Source organism: Hibiscus syriacus, unplaced genomic scaffold (assembly GCF_006381635.1).
Source record: "Hibiscus syriacus cultivar Baekdansim isolate YM2019G1 unplaced genomic scaffold, ASM638163v2 tig00116962_pilon, whole genome shotgun sequence".
Taxonomy (NCBI): Eukaryota; Viridiplantae; Streptophyta; class Magnoliopsida; order Malvales; family Malvaceae; genus Hibiscus; species Hibiscus syriacus.
Window position 1 is genome coordinate 3,580,246 of NW_024063488.1, and position 18,162 is coordinate 3,598,407.

Here is an 18,162-nt window from a genome sequence, read left to right on the forward strand (position 1 = left end):
CTTTAGATTTTTAACTAATTTATAATTATGCGTCGAGTCCTTTAATTTTTTTTTATAAATTAAATTAATGGTATTTATCGTTAGTGGTGCTCAGGGATACTCATCGAGCGTTGTAGAATTTTACTTAGTATAATTAATATATTAAACATATTATTTTAAATAATTTTCGTAAGTATCATATTTATTTATATAAAATATAATATAAAAATAATAAAATTATTATCTTGAGGAGATAAAGATATTATTTTTCGTTGTATAAGATTTATTTTTTAAATAATTTAAAATTAAATATTATTTTAAATAATTATTTTTTTCTACAATAATATCATTTTTCATCTCATAAAATTATAAAAGATTAATATATTATATATAAACAAATAAATAATTTTATTTACTCAAAATTATTAATATTTTATTAAATCAAACTCTTTGTATATTATTATTGTGTTTTATAATTTTGAACAAAAAAATAATCTATATAAAAATAACTCATTATTTTAAGGATATTTTAATCCAAAATAATAGAAATTATAAAACATCTAAGAATTTGAAAATAATATCATTCACACTATTTTAACTAAAAATATCACCATTAATAATAAATTATTACCCAATAATCTTTTTCTCAAATTAAAAGATATATAATTCCAAAAAGATTGCCCATCAACGTTTTCCTTTTATTTAGGAGGTTTAATTTAAAAATAAGTACTCAAAATTAATTTTAAATGTCTAAATAATTTTGTCGTTAAAAATAGGTGTATAACATTTTTAACGTTACACTTTAAGTGTATGGACTGTTAACACCGTTATATTTAGTCTTTAAGTGATACGTGTTATACATATAAAATTTTTAAAAAAATAAATTTTTATAAGCATGACACATATTAATTAATAGTCAAATTTTACGACAAATATTTAAAAATGTAATATCAAAACCATTAGATATCTATTTTTAATAAAAATTCTTATAACACTTAAAATTAATTTTGAATATAGTTGGTGCATTAAGCATATTTAGAACCCCAATGGATATTGAAGCCACTTTCTAGCTTTTGAATCACGGTATTGGAATGGGCTGAAGAAAACCCAGTTATCCCCTGATTTGTGGAGATAATGGCATGGCTGTAAAATTCCCCAAGTCGTGTTTGTGCCGCCGAAATTGGGTTTAAGGTGGCTAACGCATCCCTGCAAACGGTCACTTCCTCATTCCTTATGTGCTTGACTTGATTATATCAGTGGTGTCAATTCATTAAGGAAAGGGTATGTGTTAATTGGTCATCAATTTATTTTGTTTTGGTTTTGGAGCTAAAGAAAATGTCGTCCAAGAAGAGGAGAAGAAAGGAAGAGAAACCCACGATCCACCCAAAAAACAAATACTCCGATAACCCTCCCGATTTCGCTCTTTTGGCCTCTTTATACCCTTCCTTTAAACCCTTCGTCTTCTACAACCGCGATGGCCGGCCCAGAATCGACTGGACCGACTTCAATGCCACCCGTGAACTCACCCGCGTCCTCCTCCTTAATGACCACGGCCTCCATTGGTATTCTCCTAAGCTTCTCTCTATATGTTGCTTGTACTGTTTTGCTACTTGTTTTGAAATTGATTTGGGTTTCAACAGGTGGATTCCCGATGGGCAGCTCTGCCCTACGGTGCCCAATCGATCCAATTACATCCACTGGATAGAAGACCTCCTCTCTTCTGATATTATTCCCAGAGCTAACGGCAAAGGAGATGTTGTGAGAGGATTTGATATAGGGACTGGAGCCAACTGTATCTACCCTCTTCTTGGTGCATCGCTTCTGGGCTGGAATTTTGTTGCATCAGGTAAAATTTATATGGTTTCTCCATACTTTGCTTAATTATGATGTTTATAATCCTGCTATGTCTCATGTGGAATTCTGGGTTTTAATTTTAGACATTGCTAAACTTGATTGCAGATGTGACTGATGTAGCTCTAGATTGGGCAGAGAGAAATGTTAAAAACAATCCCAATATTTCAGAATTAATTGAGATTAGAAAAGTTAAATGTTCTCGAACCACCCTCACTCCTGAGGGTTTAAATAATGGCGAGCCTAGCTATTCTGAGGATGTAGAAGGTCTCCCGTCTTTTACGCTTGATAGGTTATCAAGTGAAGATAAGAGTTATAATGGACCTGCTGTACTTGTTGATGTCGTAAGGGATGGCGAGACCTTTGACTTCTGCATGTGTAATCCCCCTTTTTTTGAAAGCATTGAGGAAGCAGGATTGAATCCGAAAACTTCCTGCGGTGGGACATATGAGGAGATGGTCTGCCATGGTGGAGAAAAGGCTTTCATTACACGTATTATCGAAGATAGTGTTGTGTTGAAGCAGTCTTTCCGGTATCATTCTAATGGACATCTCCATCTCTTTTAACTTAAGTTGTTCCTTTCACATGATGCTAATCTTTATGTTCTAATTTTGTGCTTAGGTGGTATACTTCAATGGTTGGAAGGAAAGTGAATCTCAAATTCCTTACGTCAAAGCTTCGAGAGGTCGGAGTCACTATAGTAAAAACAACTGAGTTTGTCCAAGGCAAAACATGTCGATGGGGACTTGCTTGGTCCTATGTGCCTCCCGTGAAGAAAATAATTACACCTCATGTGACTGAAAAGAATATTCTCTCTTTCATGCTTGAGGTTTGGCTATTTTCTTTAGTTGTCTTAATAGTTCAAATTTCTCTCGTTCACTAGCTTATTTGGAGGTATTACCTAATGTGGGCCTTAGATGAATTATCTACATCGACTCACTGCCCTGTTTTTAAGTTAGGCCTTGTTGCAGCTTAAAATTTTAAAAAATACAACAAAAAAGACATATCTTAATGGTTGTGAGATTCAGTATTAGAATTTTAAAAGACATTAAAAAGAAATATCTGTACTAACAGTCATATTGGAATCAATCCAAGGTACAAATTAATTTTCAAATTTGTCGTGCACAGACTAACTAAAGTTTTAACTGTTTCGGTTGCTTGTATGGAGATGTAATTTAAATCTGTAGGTTTGTTTTTATTTATATGTTTGTATCACATGTTACATTTTATTTTTCTTAGCTTTATGACATTTCTCTATTGCACTTCTGTTCTTCCTAGGGTATTCAACGCCAGTTTAGTGCAATACATATACTTCAATCAGTTGAGTCCTTTTTCCAAGCTGTTGGAGCATCTTGTAAATTGAATGCCACTTCTTTTACGGTTGATGTAAGAAATATTACTTTCCATTTATCATAGTTTGCTTTGATGTTATATGAAATTTTGTTTTGTGCTTACATGCAGCACAATTTCATTTTAATAGATTACTGCATCATCTGAAGACTGCAATGCTCTCCTAAACAATGAAGTAAAGCATCGTGATGAAGCTTCTAGTTGCAGCAATGTAGAAGAGGCACCCTCAAACCTGTCTTTCCGTGTTTCGGTAAGGTCACATTCTAATTTCTCTTGAATTTAATGCATCCTGCGATCAAGACTCTATAATTGATTTCCATATCTGTTTACAGGTATTTCAGCAAATCCCAGGCACATTACTTGTGAAAGGATCATTACAGAATAGAGATAACCCACTCTCAGGTTCTCTCACTGTTCCCCTTTTCTTTACGAAACTCACTATTCTTCCTCTTGATGCTGTTGAAGCTTTCTTTACCATCAAAATATTCCTTATTCTATCAAGTATTAATTGGACATGTGGCCGATCACTTGCATAATGCTTCCTGTAATCTGTTGCCCGAAAACTGAGAAAGGGAAGTTGTTAAATTCTATTATCTTTACCAGAATAGGAGAATTTTCTGGCCAAGGTCAACTACTTATGCCTGGTTCAGTTGAAGTAGCAAGAAATAGAATGTGAAATTCTGGCTCAATTTCTTTTCTGGCATATGCTTTAAAGTTTTGAGAATCCACCTCCGTACCCAAATATTGGCCCTGTATTTGTTTTCAGTCTTATCTATTATGTGTGTTAGCCCATGATAAGTTATACTTTTTCATACTGTCTTCTTCAATCTTCAATTTTAGATCACGCCTCAAATACCATTAATGTGGACAATGAATCGTCTCTTCTTTTGCAGGATTGTTCTCCTCAATAATCCAACAGCTTGAGGCTTCCCTCAGACATAAATTTTGCAGAGAGAAGGCTGGCACCAATTATATATAGGCTTCTATTCACCCTATTCAGCAATGTAGCACTTAGATTTTAGGAACCATATCATCTCCTCCCATAAAACTGTCAATGTCCTATCTTTTAGAAGGGTTCGAAAGTCGAAACTCGCCTGGCCTTTTAAAGGCTATGTATGTACTTGCTACTGAGGCATGAGCATTATACATGCATGAAACTTTAAATTATTAACTTATAAGCATTTGAGTTAAAAATGTCTGTTTTCTCTCGCTCTTTTTGAAAAGTTAAAGGCCTATTGGCCATTAAAGCTCAAAAGGGATCTCAGCATTGCAGAAAAACCTAAAGCCGCAAGTATCAAAACTAACAAATCCAACAAGAATATAAATATGCAAAATGGTATAAACATTTGTACTACAAAGGATATCCAATTCCATGCTTGTAGAAATTAGTTGCAAGAGAAAATGCCAGAAATTAGTCTACCAAAGATGAAGAGAAAAACTTGAGAATAGCATCAACACTTGCCTTGGACCCTGGCGTGTGAGGCTAACACAAGCATCGACAAAATCCTTACCAATAAAATCTGTAGAGGATACCTGCAACTGGTCGGCACAACCATCGCAAAACACCAACTAATGAACAACCTAATATATCCATTAATTCAGCTGGCCACTGGTTTAACACATACAACAGGGTCATCTGGCTGTGCTGCCACTGTGTTCTCCACTCTATAGAAGAATTTCATTGAGGAAACTGGTTCAAATTGCTATCGAAATTTGTCAGATGGCAAACATGTGTCTATCCAATTGTCCTTCAGATATTTAGCACTCCAGAATGGAAATCCTGCTTCGGCTAAGGCGAGTTTCTTGGTTTCCAGTCACAGATAATTCTCTTCAGCAACAATTCTGCAATTGTTTTGCCATTCCGGAGGATCCAGGTGTTCATATTCAGTGCGGATCTAAAGAATTATGACCGCTGACAATGTCTAACAAGAACTCGATATCCTTTGTGACAACATCGACATAAGTTGGCAAGGTCCCATGGCACACACGATGATTTTCATTGACTCGCCTATACTTTGGTGCCCAGAACAAGCTGTTGGTAGACGTGAAAAGTTCGGCTTTGTGCTAAAGGCCGAGAGATGCACAAATTTCTGATCTAGACAAACATTATGATTTTATTTTACTGACTGTGTTCACTCTAAAATTTTATTTGTATTTATCTATAAACGAAAATTGTGATTTTAATATATGTATGTTTCAAAAATATTTTTGGATCTACCATTGATAGAGACACATGATCATGGATGAATATATATCGTCTTTGCTTCTTTGTTCATTACAATTGCACATTGAATCAATACTCAAAACATTATAGCAAATTCTAAAAAATAACAGAAACAGCCTTCAGAAAATGTAGTCATTACAATTAACCATAGAGTACACCCCCAAAATACGCCTCCGATACGCCAAATGAAGGCTCCTGATAAGAAATATGGTCTTTTGACACTAATAATCAGCTGCTAGTAAGATCTAACAGTGGAGGGAAACAATACTTTGTTGTGCAAAAAATTTGATCAAATTCTTCATCACAAATGAGTATAAAAACTTGAGTTTCGTAATGAGGGGACAACTGAACTTGTATTCGTGTTGACTGGGGTACCAAGGATCCATAACAGAAATGCATCTACACCAGAGATGAAAGTCGGTTATCATGCTTCAATCCCCACGGGAGCCATTGCTACTTGCGGAAGCTTTCTTACCGGTGTATTTCTATCCAAAGAGAGGAGATTGTTAGCTTTCAAGAAGACATATTTTGGAGACTTACCAGTTGCCATGAGAAATTAGAAGTACAAGCAAAAGGCATTTGCTGACATGACTGCAATTAGAAGAGTAGATTTTTCTCTCTTTTGAAGCTGACCTGCTTTCCAAAGCTGAATGGAATGTACTTGTATTTGATCATGTGTGCAATCTGACGCCTCATTGTAAGGAAGAAGAGAACAATCCAGTAGCAAAGCAATATAGGCCAAAAGACAGGAACATCAAATACTGAAAAGAAAGTCATGACAAATGCTATGCAGAAAGCCTTGGTCATGGAGTACCTACGAGAATCATAAAACAGAAAGTATTATCAACACTTAAAACCCGTTCATTAAGCACAAATTCATATAGATCTCAAGTATGATAACTAACGCCTCGGTAGTATCACATTTGTATTCTAGAAATAAAAATACTTTTCGAAGCTGATAAATAAAGAAAAAAGAGATTCTAGATTTTAAGGAACAGTGATATGTGTGAGATTGAGTGATTGAGCTTAATGAATTTGACAGATAATAGAAAATGTTTTCAAGCATATTCTCTTGCATTTCCAGAATCAGAAACTTCAAGAAGGACACCATTGTGCACATAATACAATAATGCTATAGAGAAACTATGTAGAATAAAAAAGTCTGAATCTTAGAATTTATAAATAGATCCATGTCTGAGAAATTTTTATGCTATCTTGCATTGCAATAAGTTAAGAGGAAAGAAAGCTCATAGCAAATCTTTCTAATAATTTCTTTTAACTATGTGACAAGATATAAAAAATCAAACACAAAAAGAAAAAGTAAAAAAAAACTAAGACCTTAATTTGAATTGAATACAAGCTACTATCATCATGTCCACAGTAAAGTAAGCCATCTTTAAGTTAATATCTCAAATCTGTCACAGACGCTCCACAATTTCCATAAATTATGAAAAGGTATAAAAGGCCTCGCATGGTAAATGATAAAGGGAATGTACTCATCTATCAATAGAATAAGACGGTGATTTTGACTTGGCCTAAATATGTAAATGAAACTTTAATAAATTGTTCCCTTAATAAACCAAATCACACAAACAAAAGCAAATGAACACCCCCAATAAATTGTTTATGAAACATATTAAGAGTCTAGAAGTGAAAAGCCAATAAATTCAATTACCAGAACTTAAACTCAGGTAGCCTACGAATAAAGGGCTTGAATTCGTCTGAACCTTTTGTTGGTAGTAAAGGCCCATCAGAAACATCAACTTCAGGATCAACCAGAGGAGACAAAAACCCAATTAGCAAATTCAGCAAGTAGATCCCAAGGCCATATGAAACTATGTAAAACCCTTGGACATAATAGACCCGCAAACAGTAGATAGCCGCTATAATAAGGGTTCCAATCCACCGATATGGTGTATGAGGAGTGGTCTTATCCAGATAATACTGATAGATCCTCCAAGCATCATGCCCCCATTGAGGCAAAGGTGATGAGACGGATGTGGCATCACCCCCAATTCGCTCCATTCAATATTAGCTTCAAATCATAGATCATAAGGGCAGAATCCAATCAATTAAACACAAAGGTCTATTGAATTCCCAAATACACATAAGTAAATACCCATAATTCCGATACTTCAATAAGAGCTCGACTAATCGGAGCACTACTAGCTATAAATCATATACTACCAATAAATCATCAGAATTCAACATGTATGATCACGTGCAGCAAAATACAAAGAAAAATAGCAGGTTATTATCAATCATTAAATGCAATGCAAAAGAAACCCTAAAATTATGTGCTTCACCAATAATTTTTCATAAAAAAATCTCATGCCCAGAATCTTAAAACGAAGCAAAAAAGAAAAACAAACAATCAATAATCCCAAAACCTTCCCTCAGCGTTCTCACCAACCAAACTAGAACCAAATGTTTGTAAAAAAAAAGAACTAAGCTTTGAAAAACACAGATCCCGAATTACCAGAACCCTAGATTTACAATCATAAAATCGTTGATAAATGAAAGAATCAAATATCAACATGATTGAATGCTTCAAAAGAAGGGGGGGGGAAACAAATATGTGAAATCCTTAAAAGAAATTAATACGAAGCTTTAAAAAACGCTTTAAATGATAAAATGAAAATCGTAGTAGAAAAAAGGCTGACCTCAAAGGACTCTCCGTTGTGAAGCTCCGGGAAATCGTTTCTCGGAATTGGGAGCGAGAAACGAGCAGATCTAATATGGATTGGAAATTGGCAGATAAATTTTGGTTTTCAATTAAATACATAAATCAATTGTTTATTTTACCGACAGAAGCGGCTGTTACAGTTATAGTTGTTTCCTCCGTGTTTCGCTTAATTATTCTAATATTACTATTACATTTTCATGCCAAATTTTGTATTTCAAAATTAATTTTAGTTACACTTAAATTTATACCACAATCGTTTGTATAATATTTTTAAAGGTATTTAGTCGTCCAATTATTCTTATAATTTTATAATTATCTAATTATTTTTTAAAGTAGTTATATTTAATTTTGGTAGGTGAATCTCTAATCAGAGATTTTTTACATATACAAAAATTCAAACTCGAGAATTACTTTAACGATATCAAATTGCTTACCACTTGAACAAGCAGTGTTGATTTTTGTAAAGATAAAAATGTAAAGGGAAAAATATTTGTCTTTTTCTTATATTTTCATCATTGTTACAAAATTAAAAACATTGGTGTAATCACCAATTTTCAAAATGAAAAGTCAGAAAAACAGCTTACCCACCACACCTGCTCCTATCATCCCATATTTCCTGAAGAAATTTACGCATGATCAATTTGTAATTATTTTATGTTGAAATTATGTAAAGTTTGGCTATAAAAGCCGAGCAAAATGTATGAAGAAGTGACAACAATAAATATACATAAATTTTTCAGTAATCCTAAGGTATTTTAGTTTATATTTTTGTTTCTTTAATTTATTTGTTCAATTCGAATGCAACTAATAATAGGAATTTTAGTTTGTAATTTTGTTCGTAGTTAACGTAAATTCAATGAGTTTTAAAAAAAATAATTAAAATAGAGATAGTGAGTTAAGTTACCTTGCTGCAGTACGTCGGAGTAGGGGTGTCGCCGTCGTTGAGTCTAAAGTCGAGTGGTCGGTATGGCTCTCGAGTTCACTTGAGATTTGGTCGACATGTTTGATATGTCGCGCTGGTGAAGGGAAAAAAAGGCAGAAGACTAGAAATGAAAAACTGATCTGGTTCACGTATAGAGGAAGAAAGGAAAGATATTAAGCTTAAAAGAATTTTGGTTAAATCACTTGTCAGACCACTAGTTTTTAGGAGCTTTATGTTTTGTTCACATATATTAATTGTTAAATCACGTAGAAGGTCCTCATGTTCAGCGTGTTTTGTGTTTTGATCCTATCAGGGTAAAATCCTTTAAGCTCCCTTATTTTATGCTTTTTGCACTCTGGTATACTTTGTTATGTGTTTCGAATATGCATATTTATTTTAATAATTTTTGAATTTAGTCACTATTTATTTTTATTTAGTTACTATCTTTTGTTTTATTGCATTTTAATCCATATAATTAGATTTTATTATAATTTAAGCCCTTGTATTTATTTTAAATTGATTATTTATGATCTTATTTGTTCATATTTATTAGGTCCTTCTAGTTCTTAACTATTTAATCCTTTAATTTTCTATTTGTGTTATTTTAGTACTTTACTTTTTTCCTTTTGCTATTTAATCCTTAAGTCTTGATTTTTCTCTTGCAGCTCTTTTATAATTAATTGATCTATGAATTTTAATTTTTTCCTATTTAATCTTGTTTTAATTTAATTTTTTTTCATTCCTTTTTATTTACCTTTTATATTTTATTTTTTATACTAACTATTTGTCTTTGTTTGTTTTATTTTTTTTACTTTATTCATGATATTTTTTGGATAATTTTAATCGATCAAAAGGTAAATAGTTATGATTGAATATTTAAATTTTAATTTTTGCAATTAAGACAACCGACAAATTAAATGGTACCGAAAGGGCAGTTCAAGGGTGTTAATCCTTTCTTGACTGTAATCGACTCTCGAACCCGTTTTCATCGAATCTTTGTAAATGCATACCAGTTTTTCGTCTTAAAAATAATTTTTCTTAAAATTGTTTTTGAAAGACGTTTTTAGGTATTCGACCTACCTAACCCAAAGGTCGATGGCGACTCTTTTTCAGACTCTATCCAATTTAATTCAAAATCACTGAATTATTCAAATTAAAAGTCGTAACTATTTTTTAAAAATAATATTTAATTGTTCCATCGAAAAATGGTTATGACAGCTTGGCGACTCTATTGGGGACATCAGGTAAGTGAGTCAGACCGAATTAATTTCCGGTTGTCTTTTTAAGCGAAAAATATAAATTAAAATATAAATTTATTTATTTGATTCTAATTATTTATCTTTGATTATTTTTCAAATAAATAGTTGTACTAACGTTTTTTCAATGATTTAAGATTTTCAAAAGTTTTCATCTCAGGCTCTATGCTCGAGCTCTGAACCCTTTTTAAGTGGAGGTGAAAGCGACGCCTTCGTGAGAACTTATTCTCCGCACAGGCCTAGCAAGTAGCCTTTGGGATTCATATACCTTATGTCTTCGTGTGAATTTATTCACCGCACAGACATAAGGGAATGTATCATCTCGAGTTTAACTTAATCCACACAAGTTTGTAATGGGCTTAGGACTACGGGTTTGGCTAGCCCAAGGGGGCACCAACAAGGAGAAATTGAGTACCTTCTTTAAAACATAAACCGAGAGACTACAAGGAGTTAGAGCTTACCCTAAAACCTCATTTCAAACCCTAGGCTATTTTGAGATTATTTCATACTTTATTTTATGTTCAAAGCATGTGAACTAGAAACTTATGCGGTTATGACTTGCTCAAAATTAACATGTGGGATAGAGATCATGTTCGGGTAGGACTAAAAGCATGTGGGGTAGATATAATGTGGGGTAGGATTTTTTTTCATTATTGTTTTGATTACTATCCTTACCTCACTAACTCTTTTCAATTTTGTTTTCTTTCATTTTATTTTTTTCATTTGCATCAATTAAAAGAGGTGTTGATCCACTAAAACATGTTCGTTAAACCTAAATAATTTGTATTAATAGACAAAGGGGTTGTAATACAAGAGGTGAAAAATGCAGAGGTCAGGCTATGGTCAGGGAGACAATCTGTAAGATAGTTCAACCAAGAAGACGTAGTACCCATAATCAAAAGAATATGACACATTGTTGCCTTATAAAGGATTCAGAACAGATCGGGATTTACACCGAACACATCAAAAGTTGACCTTCTGAGTTGGCAAAATTTGTAGGGGGCAAGACGAGAAAAATACTATTGATTTGGAGAGTCCCTTCAAAGACAACAAGAGAAGGATGGCAAAACAATAGCTAAAATTGAAGGCCATTGTTGACGAATTCAAGAAGCAAGCTAGTAAGGTTCAGATACTTCCTTTTCGATGGAGGGCTCCAATAACTTATTCGTCGGGAACAGGTTCAACCAAAGATGAAAGCCAAAGATGCAGTCATTCGAGACTTCTTGGAGCAAGTACAAAAAGCAGCTCAACACTTGCACAGTTTAGCCAGAGAAGCCGGAGTAATTCGACAGGGTGTTCAACCAGCGACAGACAAAGGCAGATGACTAGTCAACCTGTTAGAAGTCTAGAGGATTTAGTCAAAGTATACCTTTGATATTTTTGTCTCTTAAGAGATAAAATACTTTTGTCCCAATAAAGATTATTTATAATAACAGGCACGTTTTTGGATTAATGCCTCGAACATTTCATGCATCACGCATTTAAACATATTTTGTATTTTGTTATTTTCATTCCTTTGCATTCGCATTAACTAACGGAAGAATGTCTCGTCAAAAGGAACACATACTGGATACACCACCTCAAGCGTTGGACACACCCCATCCGCATAACACCCGCTTGAAAAAGAAGAAGATGGAAGCAAGAATCACTCAGATCGAGGAAAACCTGTTGAAGCTGCAGAGAGAGTTGGAAGACAAGATAAACCAGAACAGTCAAAATACTCTAGATACAATCACAAAGAACCAAGAGTCCTTGGTTGATCAGATCGTTGCCAAGTTAGTTGGCCTACAACAGACCAGTGCGCCTGGGGCAAGTTCACCGGAAGGGGTAACTATACCACTTACCCCGCAAGTTATTCTCTCACCTGGAATATTACCGGAACTTCAAGGGGACTCATCCGTTGCAAAGGCGAAGACCCCATCTGATGCAAAGATACAGACTGTTGTATTTAACCCTAGGAATAATCCGGGTTATTACCATATACCGGATTTGGACGAAGAGGACAAAGCAAAGAAGATGGAGGAGAAAATCAAGCAATTGGAGGACCAAATGAAGGTAGTTAAAGGAGACCATGGCTACCATGGAGTCGATGCCGCAGAACTCAGTCTAGTCCCAAACTTGGTTCTTCCTCCGAAATTTAAATCCATGGAATTCGAGAAGTTTGACAGGAACAGTTGCCCATCTGCCCACATCACCATGTTCTGCCGAAAGATGACAGGATATAGAGGAAATGACCAACTTCTGATCCACTGCTTTCAGGAGAGTCTATCGGGCTCGGTCATCCGGTGGTACAACCAACTAAGTCGATCCCATATCAAGACTTGGAAGGTCTTGGCCAAGTCATTTTTGGAACAATACAAGCATGTCAATGACAAAAGGCCCGATCGAGTTATGCTACAAAGCATGGAAAAGAAGCATAACGAGAGTTTCAAGCAATACGCACAAAAATGGAGGGACTTGGTTGTACAAGTTCATCCACCTTTGGATGAAAAGGAAACCCGAAAGCTTTTTGTACAGACCTTGAAGGCTCCATACTTCGGACACCTGGTTGCGATCACATCAGGAAGCTTTTCAGACTTGGTTATGGCCGGAGAAATGATCGAGTCAGCCATAAAGCAAGGCAAAATTAAGGATGGGGAGGCCAGTAGGAAACCTCCCTATGCAAGAGATAGATGAAGAAATTAACAACATCAACCATGTCAGTAAAGGTGTTACAATCTCCGAACCAAAATCAACTGCAATTGTACCGTCAGGTACTTCTAAACAAGATTCCAGAGAACCCAGGAAGGAAAGGGAATATTTCGACCCTATTCCCATGACCTACAAGGAGCTTTACCATCAACTTCTTGACATCCATGTAGTGTCATCATACCCGGTAGAACCCATGAAGCCCTCATACCCCAAGTGGTATGAGAATGCTCATTGTGAATATCACGGCGGTGTCCCAAGGCACATAATTGAGAATTGTTACGCATTCAAGAGAGTCGTACAGAAGATGCGTAACCAAAACTGGATCGATTTCAACAACTTGGGGACATCCAAGTGAGAAGGAGGATCATTTCATCATTTGCAACATCCTGTTTGAATTTGTTTTTGAACTTTCTCGTATTTTTTGTGTAAATTGTTTTTGAACTTCCCTTTTTATTATGAACATTTAAATAAATTTATGTTGCTTTAAAGATGGTGAAACAATGAATCAAATTTACAGACTTGAAATTCTTTAAATATCATCAGCTAAATTAAAAACTTCGTTAATATTTGAGGTTGTAAATCTTTGACAAATGACTAGATTGAATCCCTGCAAAACAATGACCCCTTTTGATCTAGAACATACACTAGAATACATACTCTTCCCTTAAAAGGACTAAGCTAGCTTTCTCCTTGCATGTATAGCCAATCAAAGGTTTGATACTCAAGTATGTGTTAGGAGCAAACATAATGGGACAACTAGAACATGAGATTGCAAAACTAATTGGTTTCTACCTCTGTTTATAACGTTCAATGATGATCATGATCCTTTCAGATTGAATGGTCAAGTGGGTGAATTTAGTTTAAGTCAGTTGCTTGGGAATTGAACTCTAACGATGAGATTTTCTGACTTTCAACAAACACTTAGACTATAACAGGTTCTCCTCAGCAAGCTTAAGAAATAGAATCCGGTTACCCAACAAAAAATATAATATATATATATATATATATATATATATATATACAATAAAGCTGAGCTATTCCGCTAAGGCAATTAGTTATAGAGGAAACTCGAAAGCCCTAGCTTTATGAATAGATTATATACAAACCATGACATTGATCGGGTACCTGGCAATTCGGTGTATGCTCCACTGAGATTGTCAGGTCAAAGACTTTGCGATGACATGAATCCTTCAGCTAGCCTGATAAAGGTGATTATAATATATACAATAAAGCTTGAGCTGTCCCTCTAGAGCAATTGGTTAAACGCCCCAGCTTTATGGATAAGATTCAGCTAGCCAGACAATGGCAAATTATATCAAATTTACTAAATAAGAAGTTTCGGTGAATATGGACTAAGGGAGTTGAGGAACACATGTTATAGTTAACTCACACGAGCACTCAAAAATCTCAATTTTAGACCGATATTCCTGCACTACCTTGACTACTAAGTGAGTCTACGAAGCCTGAACAAACGGAAGATTTCAGAGAACTGAAACAGAATTATTCTGAAAGGCCTGGATATTGATTATGCTAGTTGTGTCATTTTGTCCACCTCCAATTAAAATGTTAAACCAAGAAAGAGGGGCATTATATGATCTTCACGATGACTGAATTGGGGAAACAAACCCTAGAGTTTAGGTTGCCAACCTCTAAATCATCCTTTTATTCTTGATATTTGTCAAAGATTCACAGTTTTCAAAGATTAAAAGAGTAGTTAATTATTTGATATCCAATGAACTCTTGTTTTATGATTTGCTTGTGAAACCCAGAAGGAGTTAATATTTTTCAAAATTCCTTTTGATGTATTTCAAAATTTTGAAAATTCAAAGGAAGAAAAATATTTTCAAACAGGACAGTCTCAAATATGAAAGGTCCTTGAAGCTATAACTCGAGAAGAAAATAGGGCACGATCGATTCCCATGACCAAATCGGCAGACAAAGCACGAGACTCCGTCCTCATTCATATTGCATGCACCTTAGACATATTTAAGAGCATCACATTCATCATTTTAGCATATATGATTTTTGCAACTTTTAGAGTCAAGTTTCGACTTCAGGATGAAGGATACTCGATTCAAAAGTGCCTTTAAAGAACGATGGTGGTTGTTTAACTCAGCATAGAGAAGCTACTGACTTGATGCATTGAAAGATTGACAGATCTCAGAATCAATTTCAGATAGGTTCGAGAACCAATTGAGAACAAATTCAGTTCATCTCAACTCAACAATGAGTACCAGGTTTCCAGTTAATGTTTTCAAGCCAGATTTCAACTACACGACGGAGGATATCGTGCCCATGTACACAAGATTGTATTTCAACTTCACGATGAATGATATCCAATTCAAAGCTCAACTTCACAACGAAGGGGCTTCCCAGTTTCATTCAGAGCCAATTTCAACTTCACGGCGAAGGATATTGGACTCGAAACAACACATCCTTATATTGGATTTCAACTTCACGATGAAAGATATCCAATTCAAGGCTCAACTTCACAACGAAGGGGCCATCCACGATTTCCACTTCACGACAAATGATATCGTGCCCAGTGCAGCATAACTCAATGCTAGAAGGGTTAGCTGTCATCAAAGACCTTCGAGTTCGACTACGCTCAACTCCAAGGCACATCATTTGTAACATAACTCAAGGCTAGAAGGGTTATTTGCCAACAAAAGACCTTCGAGTTCGATTACACTCATCTCAAGGTACATCATTTGCAGCATAGCTTAAGGCAAGAAAGGATATCTGCCAAAGACCTTCGAGTTCGATTACACTCAGCTCAAAGGCACATCATTTGCAGCATAGCTTAAGTCGAGAAGGGCTATCTGCCAACCAAAGACCTTTTGAGGCACATCATTTTACAGCATAGCTCAAGGCGAGAAGGGCTATCTGTCAGTAAACCTTCGATTTCGATTACACTCAGCTCAAAGGCACATCATTTGCAGCATAACTCAAGGCGAGAAGGGTTATCTGTCGTCAAAGACCTTTGAGTTCGATACACTCAGCTCAAAGGTACATCATTTGCAACATAACTCAAGGCGAGAAGGGTTATTTGTCGTCAAAGACCTTTGAGTTCGATTACACTCAGCTCAAAGGCACATCATTTGCAGCGTAACTCAAGGCGAGAAGGGATATTTATCATCAAAGACCTTTAAGTTCGATTGTATTCAACTCAGAGGCAAATCAAATTTACAACATACCTCAAGCTGGGGTTTTCAACTCAAGAAGAAGATCTGGGGTAATCTCTCAGCTTAGTACATCATAACTCAAGGCGAGAAGGGTTATCTGTCTATGAAAACTTTCGAGTCCGATTCCGTTCAGCTCGATGACATATTGACTACTTTCCAGTCAAATTTTTAAACCAAGGTCTTTAAATCGAGAAGAATACCAAGGCCCAATTCCATGCTCAACCTGAAGCCCAATTACAGTTGTTCTCCAATAATAAACACATCAAAAAAAAAGAATCGGACAAAAACTGATTGTTTTTTTCATCTTTGCCCTATTCTTGTTGACACAAGAATGTGCAAAGAAGGGCATCAATCTTTGGTTGTGGGCCAAATAGATGAAAATTGTTGTTTTACGTCTTTGTTTTATTCTTGTTTCACAACAACAAGCAAAGAAGGGCAGCTGTAATCACTAATTTTCAAAATGAAAAGTCAGAAAAACAGCTTACCCACCACACCTGCTCCCATCATCCCATGTTTCCTGCATAAATTTACGCATGATCAATTTGTAATTTTTTTATGTTGAAATTATGTAAAGTTTGGCTATAAAAGCCGAGCAAAATGTATGAAGAAGAGACAACAATAAAAATACAGAAATTTTCAGCAATCCTAAGGTATTTTAGTTTATATTTTAGTTTCTTTAATTTATTTGTTCAATTCGAATGCAACTAATAATAGGAATTTTAGTTTGTAATTTTGTTCGTAGTTAACGTAAATTCCATGAGTTTTTAAAAAATAATTAAAATAGAGATAGTGAGTTAAGTTACCTTGCTGCAGTACGTCAGAGTAAGGGTGTCGCCGTCGTTGAGTCTAGAGCCGAGTGGTAGGTATGGCTCTCGAGTTCACTTGAGATTTGGTCGCCATGTTTGCTCTGTCGCGCTGGTGAAGGAAAAAAAACAGAAGACTAGAAATGAAAAACTGATCTGGTTCACGTGTAGAAGGAAGAAAGGAAAGATATTAAGCTTAAAAGAATTTTGGTTAAATCACTTGTTAGGCCACTAGTTTTTAGGAGCTTTATGTTTTGTTCACATATATTAATTGTTAAATCACGCATAAGGTCCTCATATTCAACGTGTTTTGTGCTTTGATCCTATCAGGGTAAAATCACCTTTAAGCTCCCTTATTTTAATGTTTTTTGCACTCTTGTCATATACTTTGTTATGTGTTTCGAATATGCATATTTATTTTAATAATCTTCGAATTTAATCACTGTTTATTTTTATTTAGTTATTGTCTTTTGTTTTATTACATTTTAATCCATATAATTAGATTTTATTATAATGTAAGCCCCTGTATTTATTTTAAATTGATTGTTTATGATCTTATTTGTTCATATTTATTAGGTCATTCTAGTTTCTATTAATACTATTTTAATCCTTTAATTTTCTATTTGTGTTATTTTAGTACTTTACTTTTTTCTTTTTGCTATTTAATCCCTTAAGTCTTTGATTTTTCTCTTGCGGCTCATTTTTATAATTAATTTGATCTATGAATTTTAATTTTTTCCTATTTAATCTTGTTTTAATTTAAATTTTTTTCATTCCTTTTTATTTACCTTTTATATTTTATTTTTTATACTAACTATTTGTCTTTGTTTGTTTTAATTTTTTACTTTATTCATGATATTTTTAGGATAATTTTAATCGATCAAAAGGTAAATAGTTATGATTGAATATTTTAATTTTAATTTTAATTTTTGTAATTAAGACAACCGACAAATTAAATGGTACTGAAAAGACAGTTCAAGGGTATTAATCCTTCCTTGGCTGTAATCGACTCCCGAACCCGTTTTCATCGAATCTTTGTAAACACATACAAGTTTTTCGTCTTAAAAATAATTTTTCTTAAAATAATTTTTGAAAGACGTTTTTAGGTATTCGAACTACCTAACCCAAAGGTCGATGGCGACTCTTTTTCAGACTCTATCCAATTTAATTCAAAATCACCGAATTTTTCAAATTAAAAATTTTTCAAATTAAAAG

The 18,162-nt window shown here is 34.5% G+C and overlaps 2 protein-coding genes and 1 pseudogene across 3 annotated transcripts; 1 reads left to right on the forward strand and 2 right to left on the reverse strand.

Annotated features, from left to right (window-relative positions):
- The first annotated feature begins 1,232 nt into the window (after positions 1-1,232).
- LOC120190458 (RNA N6-adenosine-methyltransferase mettl16) lies at positions 1,233-4,270 on the forward strand. The gene is made up of 8 exons (XM_039193532.1): positions 1,233-1,541; positions 1,620-1,825; positions 1,939-2,362; positions 2,452-2,659; positions 3,109-3,216; positions 3,311-3,430; positions 3,513-3,582; positions 4,074-4,270. Exons 1-8 carry the CDS (start codon positions 1,315-1,317, stop codon positions 4,157-4,159), a joined length of 1,449 nt encoding a protein of 482 aa, XP_039049463.1. The 5' UTR covers positions 1,233-1,314; the 3' UTR covers positions 4,160-4,270.
- A 75-nt stretch (positions 4,271-4,345) lies between these two features.
- On the reverse strand, positions 4,346-5,803 carry LOC120190225 (annotated as a pseudogene).
- Positions 5,499-8,154, reverse strand: LOC120190459 (protein RER1A-like). 2 transcript variants are annotated; one of them, XM_039193535.1, is made up of 4 exons: positions 8,068-8,154; positions 7,080-7,439; positions 6,038-6,218; positions 5,499-5,889 (listed from the first exon to the last, which is right to left on the reverse strand). In XM_039193535.1, exons 2-4 carry the CDS (start codon positions 7,427-7,429, stop codon positions 5,836-5,838), a joined length of 585 nt encoding a protein of 194 aa, XP_039049466.1. In that variant the 5' UTR covers positions 7,430-7,439; positions 8,068-8,154; the 3' UTR covers positions 5,499-5,835. The 2 variants fall into 2 exon arrangements, with proteins under 2 accessions (XP_039049466.1, XP_039049465.1); XM_039193534.1 differs by having other exon boundaries at positions 7,080-7,454; positions 8,068-8,135.
- Positions 8,155-18,162: the final 10,008 nt, after the last annotated feature.

What these genes read in the sequence shown, in the direction of transcription:
- LOC120190458 (XM_039193532.1), top strand. Translation starts at nt 1,315, where the DNA reads ATGTCGTCCAAGAAGAGGAGAAGAAAGGAAGAGAAACCCACGATCCAC. An exon ending in CCACTTCTTTTACGGTTGAT is followed by an intron (nt 3,217 to 3,310) that starts GTAAGAAATATT and finishes TCATTTTAATAG; the next exon opens with ATTACTGCATCATCTGAAGA. An exon ending in ACCTGTCTTTCCGTGTTTCG is followed by an intron (nt 3,431 to 3,512) that starts GTAAGGTCACAT and finishes ATCTGTTTACAG; the next exon opens with GTATTTCAGCAAATCCCAGG.
- LOC120190459 (XM_039193535.1), bottom strand. Translation starts at nt 7,429, where the DNA reads ATGGAGCGAATTGGGGGTGATGCCACATCCGTCTCATCACCTTTGCCT. An exon ending in CTACCTGAGTTTAAGTTCTG is followed by an intron (nt 6,219 to 7,079) that starts GTAATTGAATTT and finishes TGATTCTCGTAG; the next exon opens with GTACTCCATGACCAAGGCTT. An exon ending in CATTCAGCTTTGGAAAGCAG is followed by an intron (nt 5,890 to 6,037) that starts GTCAGCTTCAAA and finishes CTCTTTGGATAG; the next exon opens with AAATACACCGGTAAGAAAGC.